The 10,468-nt window shown below is 35.5% G+C and overlaps 1 protein-coding gene across 1 annotated transcript in view; it reads left to right on the forward strand.

The window, feature by feature from the left end:
* Positions 1-10,258, forward strand: part of MAP3K2 (mitogen-activated protein kinase kinase kinase 2) — a 100,260-nt gene extending 90,002 nt beyond the window's left edge. Inside the window, exon 17 of the mRNA XM_034785287.1 lies at positions 1,385-10,258. Coding sequence (XP_034641178.1) covers positions 1,385-1,610 — 226 coding nt within the window. The 3' untranslated portion in view covers positions 1,611-10,258. The remainder of the gene's footprint in view (positions 1-1,384) is intronic.
* Positions 10,259-10,468: the final 210 nt, after the last annotated feature.

Here is a 10,468-nt window from a genome sequence, read left to right on the forward strand (position 1 = left end):
AATGTAATGGTATTGCACTAAATAATATGTCTGATTTCTGGTAGGAGCTAGAGCCTGATGGAGATGCAAAGTGACAGAAATATTTGCAGTTAAAACAAACTCATGTGCCTTCTCTGGGCCAAGGAAGGTTGAGTGCATTTCTCTCCATCATTACCATCACAAGGCTATCCTGCTGTCTCCAGAGATAATTGCTTCTGTAGTGTAGTGTTCTCAACCCCTGCTACCCTGTTGAATAGGGTCCAAGCTCTGAATCTGAACAGTGATTCAGTGGGTGACAGCACTGCCACTTACTGTGGGGTTGGCCCAGAAATTCAGATTGCTGGCTCTAGCATTTGTACATTTTATTTTCAAGTAAGAAATTAGCCTGCTGTCTAGATAAACTCACCGAGTGTCAGTGGGTCACAGCTGAGGATGCCAGATTTAGGACAGACTGCTGAGAAATAGGGCAGACTCACCCCCAAACTGATGGTTATTCTATCATAAGATATACCAAGCCAGTAACAAAAGTAAACTTCTGTTTCATCACACTGGTTAACAAGAAGTCAAAACTGCAGTCTCCTTAGGCATTCCAGCACTTATTTTACCACCTAGACACTAGACTTTATGATGAGTGGTTATTGAAAACCAATTTCATCAAACAGGGTTCTTCTGGTCTCTCAAGATCAACCACGTCGCCAGATCAATATATAACTCGGCTCTTACCCACTAATCACGCTGTTGCCAGTCCTTTAGTTGCTAAAATCTAAAGGTTTATTTTTAAGAGAAAAGACATCGTTAAAATGGTCGAGGAAATCATTGCAATGATTATATGCATAAGTTCTTATATCAGGTTTGAAGCAGTGATGGCATAAACTGCTAGTTTGCAAAAGTCTATCTGGAAATTACCCAAATAGCTTAGGGATCATGAGTCCTTGTTTAGAGCTTCCTTGTTAGAAATTCAGTCCAGAAAAACGAAGCAGGACATGAAGACAAAATGGAGATGTTTCCAAGGGTCTTTTGTACCTTCTCCCGTGTGGATGGAATTTTACTGTCCAAACAAAGTTCTCAGGCTGTTTGTGGAAAATTATAGGCACAAGATGGATTCCAGGGTCACATGAGCAAGTCACATAAACATCTGCCACTGGAGTAATTACATTCAGGTTAGCTGACGTGGAGCAGGACATAAGTTGTGATTTGCAGTGGCTAGTGTGACATTCAAATAAAGTGCGTAGTTATAGACGTGATAAAAGTCTGTTTTTTCAATTGAAATTGAGTTGCAATGTTGCGTGGGTAACAGTCTTCCATTTGTGGCATTTCAGTAAGCTTCCTTGTTGTAGTTTGTTTCCACAGGGGGAGAACATGATTCTGTTTGTAACCTGCTCTTTTACTTTCACCTCTGTTTCAGGAGCGTAGGTTGTACGGTGGTGGAAATGCTCACTGAGAAACCCCCTTGGGCAGAGTATGAAGCAATGGCTGCCATCTTTAAAATTGCCACCCAGCCAACCAGTCCACAGCTGCCACCTCATGTCTCGGACCATAGTCGGGATTTCCTTAAGCGGATTTTTATCGAGGCCAAGTTGCGACCATCTGCAGATGAACTGCTAAGACACACATTTGCACATTATCACTAACAGCCTGCCTCAACTCAGCTTGCATCTACTGCATTTATTTTCTATTTGACTGCACTTTTATTTTTATTTTTTTACAAAAAAAGGAGAAAAAAGACAAGAGAGAAAACATTTCTCTTGATTCTTTGTTTTACTTAGATTATAAGCAAGAATCTAAATTTTTGTATTTAGAATGAGGGTCTCTTCTCCTCTCCCCCGCCCCCCAACAGGACCCAGAACCTTTTGTTTCTGTAATGTACTGATGTGGTTCACAAAGATAAAGCACTTTAGTACATATTCATTCCTTAACTAAGGGGAAAACAGACATGTGACTTGGACTGTCAAGAACTGTAACTTTTTCTAACACCGCTGACTGTCTCAGGATGCAGGGAAAAATACAGCAGCAGCTAGCACGCAGGGAGAAGAAAATCATCATCTGTGATTTGTTCTTTGTACTGTAGGTAGTTGCTGCTGAGGGTTTAAAGTTATATTTTAGCTTGTTAATCAGTTTCTGAATATCACACTTGAGGCATGAACCCACATTTCTGGAAATTAATTAGAAAGCTCAAAGAACTTAGAACCCTGAGTAGAGAGTGCTCTGCATAATAGAGCACCTGCCTGACACTTCCTTTGTGACCAAAAGAAAATAAGGCAGGAACATAACTCTAAATGAGTAGTTGGTGAGAGCTGTTATAAAGTTATTTTATTACCTTCATAAAACAAGAATTACAGGTAAATCAAAGATGATAGATCCAAACTCCTAGAGACTGCAAAGCTCAGGGGATAGTCTCCATAATGAAGAAACAAAAAATAACCAAAAAGATCAACAGATAAATAAAAATAATACCCCCTGCAGCTGCCAAAGATATGCCTACCATATAAGTTAAAGGGGTGGGGGGGGTCACTTTCCTTAGGTGATGGTAAGACACAAAATGGTGTGAGATAAAGTCCTTCACCATCCAATGAATGGCAAAGAAAAAAATTAATCCTTATCTACTGTATGCATCATCTGACTATCAAAATTATCTGCAAGGAATAAGAGATTCAGAACAATTGTCAGAGACTGAGAAGGAATGTATTTTGAAGGTCATGCACCTGAATATAATAATCCTTCTTAAATTGTTTTAAATGGAATTGTTTTAATAACACAATCCAGTTATTAGGATGTTTGAAAAAGTCCCTGAAATAAAATGAATTCTAATTCCTTGTGTCTAATTCCGTTAGTGTCAAATGATGACAAGGCACTTCAAGACTTCTTTGGTCATATTTTTCAAGCCGCAATGATGATAAAAATAACATTAAAATGCCTCTTTCCTAGGGAAAGCCTTAAAAGCAATCAACATAGAAACATCAGGGACAGACCACACAGAAAAAGTGGACTATTTTTAAAGTTGCGTGTGTGACACAGCAATAGTACATGAATTTTGAAAATGAAGTCCAACTAAACAAAGAGCAGTGGCACCCACTGTCATGTTGAGTTTTACATTAAAAATGACCAAAGATGTAAAAGGAACAAAGCAGCTAAACAGGATGAGTCTCTAATTTTGCAATCCAGAAGGATCAAACTGTGCTAGATCTCAGTCATAAAATGTTTATTCATCTTTTCCATCTCTAGAACAGGGTAATAAAAGAGTAAAATTCGGAGACACGATCTCACAGGCCTTGAACAGCTCCACTGAAAAATACTAATGAGAAGCATGTACTAACTGACTTCACTTTAGAGAGAGAAGTCAAACCCTCCCATTTTTATAAAAGTAGACAATATACAGAATTTGAGAAAGAGTTTGGAAATAAGTTCTTTGACCTGTATAACTTAAATTTGATTCTTGCTAATATGGCTGATTCACTAGTTGTCTGTCTTTCCCTCCCAGTTCTGTAAAGACCGAATGTGTTGATGCTTTAGACATCAAACTATTCTGACAAGGATGGTCCCAAGAGTCCACTCTGCTTTATGTCTTTATTAGGACTATCAAAAGCTTGAGGTGGGTGAAAATAAAGAAATGAATGTGTCGGTGCTACAATGAGAAATTAGTGTTGGCTCATGTGACAGACTCTTGAGGTTTCTGAATTTTTATTTTTCTAATTTAGCTGCTAAATTCTGTATCAGCAGCATAACTAGGAGTCTGGGTCTATCCTAATCCATTTACCTGTAATAGGTTCAGTTGTTCTTCTACTGGGGCCACTATCACAATATTTTGGGCAGGTGGCCTATTCCAGTTGTCTGTTTTCTGTGATTATTGTGACTTTTATCTGGTTGGTCATTTTGTTGGTCACGGTAAGCAGCAGTGCAGGGTTTACATGCGTGAGATGAGAGTTCAATCAGGGAAAACCCATGGGCCAAAATTAAAGTAAACTTGTGTTCACTTTCTTTGGCTTCTTTGTGACTCGATGGAAGCAGCCTCTGGAAAGAATCTGCATGAACCTTTGTGCTTTAAAGGACCTTTGCTTCATAAGCAAAATTTAGTGGCAGCGGGGACAGTAGGGAGAGTTATGTAGAGACTGTCTTTAAAATACAGTAGAACCTCAGAGTTATGAACACTAGAGTTACGAACTGACTGGTGAACCACACACCTCATTTTTAACCAGAAGTACATAATCAGGCAGCAGAGACGGGAAAAATAAAAAAAGCAAATACTGTACAGCACAGTACTGTGTTAAATGTAAAGTACTAAAAAAGTAAAGTTTTTAAAAAAAGATTTGACAACGTAAGGAAACTGTGTCTGTGCTTATTGCATTTAAATTAAGATGGTTAAAGCAGCATTTTTCTTCTGCACAGTAAAGGTTCAAAGCTGTATTTAAGTCAATGTTCAGTTGTAAACTTTGGAAAGAATCACCGTAACGTTTTGTTCAGAGTTGTGAACATTTCAGAGTTACGAACAACCTCCATTCCTGAGATGTTTGTAACTCTGAGGTTCTACTGTAGACTAATAGTTTACATAATGTACAAACCATATATCTGAAATGGATTTCAAAAGAATTAAGAAGGTACCAAAAACCAAGCTAAAAATGTACATATATAATAGTCGGTATCTGAAAGGGTAAGAAAGTTATTTATATTACCAAAAAGTACAAAAAATGAACTTTAAAGGGAAAATTTAATCAGGTTTAACTGCAGCACTCAGAAATTTTAAAGATACTGTTGGATCAATAAAAGAAACTGTACTCTCTGAAGCTTGAAGTTTTCTAAAAATATACCCTGTTTGCAAGGCAGAGTTGGCTTCTCTATACTGCAGTGTTATTTCTTAGCTGTGACTGGGGAGAAAAAACAAAATAAGACTGCTGCTTTTGTGCCTTTTTAAAAGATAGTGCTTTCTGTCTTGACAATGGTAAACTTGTTTGAGATCGGGAAAAGAGAGAACTTGCAGAATAATACAGAGTTTTTAAAACTTTTAGGCATAGCTTTCCCCTTAAAATATAATTCCATCTGGATTATAAATTATTGGACATCTCAAAAAACTACTGAGTCAATATAGTACCTCTTTAATGATGACTAATTTCACCAGTTTTGTTCTTTAAGATCTTGTCATATGAATCACAAGGACTGAACTATTGTTTTTACCCTTGGGAGAAACTGCCAACTGACCTAAGTTACTTATGTATAACCCTTTAAACAATTACTGTATAAATTAAAAATGTATATTTTGAGCTAGAAATAGGAATTATGAAGCCAGTCAAATTCTACCTTTTGAGAAACAGGCAGTACATTCAGCCCCTTGCATGTTGCATTTTTGGAAACTTGGTAAAGTCACGTTGAAGTAAAATGATTTTTGCATTATCTGCTTTTAATGACGGTACAGTAGTAGATCCCTTCATGTCTATAAAGCATCTAGCACACCACTGGCACTATAACTAGTAAAATTTATGTCCATAATTCCGAAGGTGCATGGAGCTGCATGATTAAAATCCCATTGAAGATGAGGGTCATGAAGCAAGATTTCTCTGTGCCACTTTGAATAACCTACCAACTAACATTACAGTATTTTAGAATCATTAACTTGTGAGTGCTAAGTCCATTTATGAGAAAATGTCAGTGGGACAGAATGTTGTCACAGGGTTATGGTCTCCTATGTAAATACCAAAGCAGAACTGGACTTATAGAAAATAAGTGTTAAGATTTATTGGGAGAGTAGAAATGCTTATTTTTCAAATCAGGCGCTATTGATCTGGCCACTATTTTTTAGTACACTGACTTTATTTCTGTTACACCTGTGTAGTAATAAATATTTAACAACTTGTCTGTAAATTGGTTTTAATAGTGAGTTAGTCTCTGCATAATTCTGATATGCTGCATTCTTATTGGCTTACATAACAGGTTGGGTTGTACTTCAGCCAGTCAGAAACAAGCTTATTAATTAAACTACAGTTTTCTGTGTATTTTTTAATAAGCTGGTTTCTATGTGATAGAAATGGAGAAAAATATGAACAGCAGCTGGCTGGCACAGACTCCATTTAGTGTAAAAACAAACAGCGTGCTTTGCTTCAAGTTCAGTCCTGTCTGAGGGGAAAATGTCCATTGATAATTTTAAGAAAATGCTTACTTTACAAAAAAGAATTGTGAATGGAATTGCAGCGCATCTACAGTAGCAGTATGGTTAAATCTAAAACACACACTATACTTTTTGCATACATAATTCTTTCCATTTTGTTTTAGGCAACATTTTTGTGTAATAGTTGAGGGTACGTTTCTAATTGAGTTAAACTGTCCTTTTGGTTATAATATTGAAAAATAATTTAACAGCTGTCTCTTCAGCTAGTGCCTTTTTATCTGTATGCCTTAATTTTGTTTGTGTATAAACACCATATTTAAATCATATGGCTGTCTAATCATTCAGTACCACCAAAATACTTTAAAAATATATGCAAGGTTCCAAGGCAGAACTCATTAACTGTATCAAAAGTTGTAATTTAACTAGTATCTGTAGCAGAGTTTTAGGTTGAAATTTTACTACAGTTGTTTTTAAATGATAAAAATACTTAGCACCTACAGTGCTCTCCTACTGTACAAACATTCCAGCAAGGATGTTAGTGTTATCCCCATTTTACAGATTGGAAAACTGAGACACAGGCTAGATAACTTGCCCAAGATTATAGACTTAGACATGCCACTTGCTATACCTGGTACTGTACTATAATAAATGAAGTTTGGCTAAGAAAAGTGTACAGTAGTATTGGCTCGGTCTTAACAAATTAGCAGATAGTTCAAATGCGCTACCTTTGTTTCCAATAATATTGTGTTCTCTTCTTTTAAATAATCCTAACCCTGCCATTGTCTTGAATGAAAGCTTTCCTGCTAGAAGCAGAAGGTACAGTGCAGTGTAGTAAGCCATTCCTTCAGACAACATTGAGCAATGTCAAACTGCAGCTTCAGAGACTTGAGCAAATTGGTCAGATTTACAGGTTAGGACTAAATGTATTTGTTAGCTTTTTAATCCTCTAGCTCTTTAAACTTTATCATGAATATAAAAAAGCATATTTTGTGTGCTTGAATGCAAGTCCATATGGTGTTTTTTGGATTAGCAAAGGTATTATTGCCCATACCATTTCTTATTGCTGGGAACTTCCTATCTTGTATTCATGACAAGTATGCAGTGTCAAATCACTTAAAAAACCAAAGCTTTTCTATCCCCTCTACAAGAGCCAAAAGTGATGTTTTGTAGACTAGTACTGTTACTCATCCTTATCTACCAGTAAGCTATTGCTAAATAGAATAGAACAGGCACTAGTAAAAGTTATGTCCAGCACTGCCCATTTTTAAGGATAGGTTTGGATTTTCATTGTTGCTGTTTTGAGATGCAAAATTCATTCCAGCATTAAAATGAAAAGTTTGAACAAAACTCTACACAATCTTATTGACATCACTAACATAAGGCACAAACTTGGTGATTAAATTCCTTTCCTATGACATTCTTTATAGCCAAGTTTTTAGCTTGGGGGCATTTAAGGAAAGCCATGAAGAAAAGTAGATATATGATCTGAACTGCTCATAGTGCCACAGCAAACAAGAACACTTCAGAGGTTGTTGGGGAAAGCAGTCCTTTTAATTTAAGAGCCAAATCTCACCCCTAGATACCCGGGACTTCCACTGCCCTTAAGGGGAGAGCCATGAATGCACACTGGAGGAAGCAGAATTTCCCCCAAGATAGGATTTCTAAGTCATTAAACTCCAGATCAGGAACAAAGAGTGCTTTTGCATTTAACCTCTAGTTAGTTTGTTTTAATTTGCTTTGACTTTACTTCAGTACCTTTTTTGGGGTCATATTTAAGTTCTGCCATTAGCAAAACCTTGGGGAAAATCTGTAGCAAGAAAACTGTAGTTCAGTTGACCTCTCATGTATTGAAAAGACGGAATTTAGTAAGCTCATTTTGACTAGCTCTTCGTTTTTTTCCATTAGTTTTTTTAAAAGGGGTGAAAAACTGGATGAAAATTAGTGAAAATTTGGACCTGATCATTCAATTGTTATGCTGGTGGAACTCCTGCTGGTAAGGATTGCAGGACCAGGCTTCTTATGGGGAGCAGAGAAGAAAGAGAATATGGGTTTACACTGAACGTAGGGTGGGAAATATTTCAAAAAGTTTTGCATCTTTTCCCCCGATAATAGTTCTTCTCTCTCCCCTCTCCCCCAAGAATATATAAATGTGGATATAAAGACAAGCATTGCATTTTTTGTCAGTTTCACAGTGTTTATCTTTCCCTAATACTGGTTTAAATCTTGATGTCATTCATTCTAAAATGTAAATGGTTTATTAAAACTTGTCTGCCATCTCAGATGTGTCACAGTTCATTTAATGGAATATCATTGTAAATAAATGTTGGAGACTTGGATAAGTTTGAAAGTAGGCTTTTTAATTTTCACAATGCTATGAATAAATGTGTAAATTTGCCCTTTTGATCTAATGTACATTTTTATGTAGCTGTTAAATTCTCTATATTTAATCTATCCGTTTCTCTCTGTAAATGTTTTTACTCTCAGTTGAATGCTGGGCACAGTTTGTAATGTATGTACACAAAGGTGTTTTTTTCTATCAATGTTGACTTTTTTGCACATTTTTGAAAATGTTTAATTTGTACACTGATTTAATACTCTGACCAATTGTTGATGGGCGTATGAGAATCACGTATGTGTGCAATGTACTACTGTTTGGATGTATGTTTTTTATTACTTTTGAGATGTTGCTATCAGTAACTGCACTGCTGTTGCTGCTTTAAATGGAATTTCTTGTGTAAAAGTGTATTAGCCTATGGTTATATCTTGGTTGAGGAACTCAGGAGTTGAGCGTTGCTTACTAGTTCCATAATGTGTCTAACAACTTTCCCAACTTTAAAGTATACTTGTAATTCTGTGTACAAACTGAGTGTGTGTGTGTGTGTGTGTGTGTGTATGTACGTGTGTGTGTATGTACACACACACACACACGTCTATATATATATATATAACCCAGTAGTCTTATTCCACAGTTTCATTTCTACATTTTTATGAACTTGTTTTTTAAGGGTACTATGTTTAGTTAGAATAATTAAATATATAAAAGCTTTGAGAGATAATTTACTAGATAAATATATTTTCAGCTGGCTGATGTTCAGAAAATATTTTTTTAATTTTGTTTTTAATCATTCAAAATGTATTTGTATTTCCAAAATTGGACCTGAATTGTACTTAGAAGTATATTAAAACACTCTGGAGGGACAACAGTGTTATTTCTCTTCTAAGAATTTTGTAAAAAAACAAAATGCTAAAGTGTCAGTGATGCAGAGAAAATACACTGTTGTGAAAAGGGGAAAGCAATCTTTGAATTCTCAGAGCTACTTGAAAAAATATGGGGGGGAAAAAATCAATCTTAGAAAAGTCAGATTTTTCCATTTCCTGTTCTTTGTTACATTTAATGTTAATGCTTCTCTTTCTTTATCCTTTTACCTTTCTAGTTTTCTGGTATTAGAAAAGATAAAAGCATGTTACTATATTGCTGATTGATTGGCGCATGAGATAAGAACATGCTTTAAAAATGTGGCTTACTCCTTTCAAGAATACCAGTCAAACTTTTGACTTCCAATTTGATTAACATTTTTGTGGCTTAAAAAAATAAAAATCCTGTATAATGTTTAAAGTGATACCAAGTAAAAATTCTCATGCTAGGTATACAGTGCACTGTTGAATGTCTCTAAATCCATAGTTTAGGAAAAGAGCCAGTATACTCTGTCAAACAAAGGACCTACTAATTGCCAGGTACGGTGTGGTTTCTTCCACTTTTCACGCACATTTTGACTTTGTTACATTCTCAAAATTGTGCTTGTAAAAATGTATAAAAACTTTTTTGATTTTTTTACTTTTTTATGTATTTACCTGTTTTATTTTCTTGCTGGTAAATGGCTTTTATTTTGTTTGGGTTGGGTTTTTTGTATCTGATGTAAAGGAAGCCATGTTTATATTTTGTGTTTGACCAATGACTTTGTTTATATGAAATTTGTATATTGTTGGTACACATCTTTGTTTAGGTTGATCATGCATGAGGACCTGCAAGAATTAGCACAATGAAAGATTGCTTTTTCTTCCAAATTTTTATTCATTTTTGAAAGGTTATGGTGCAGAGGTTTACTGGATGTAACCTTATGAACTATGGAACGACTATAGATAATGGCACTTTGAGTGTTAATAAAACAAAATATTTATTTCCAATTTGTATTTCCCTTCATTTATTTTATGTTTTCAAAACAGCAGATTTACACACTTCACATACTGCATTTGCCTGCAACACTAGACAATTTCTTTCTAAGTAAAGCAAAATATAACATGTTAGTAATGGTACAGAAGGCATCTCTCAACATCTATTAGCTAGAATGTTTAAATCTACGACAGTCCTCTTATAAATGCAAAAAATCATTGAAA

Source organism: Trachemys scripta, chromosome 11, assembly GCF_013100865.1.
Source record: "Trachemys scripta elegans isolate TJP31775 chromosome 11, CAS_Tse_1.0, whole genome shotgun sequence".
Lineage (NCBI taxonomy): Eukaryota > Metazoa > Chordata > Testudines > Emydidae > Trachemys > Trachemys scripta.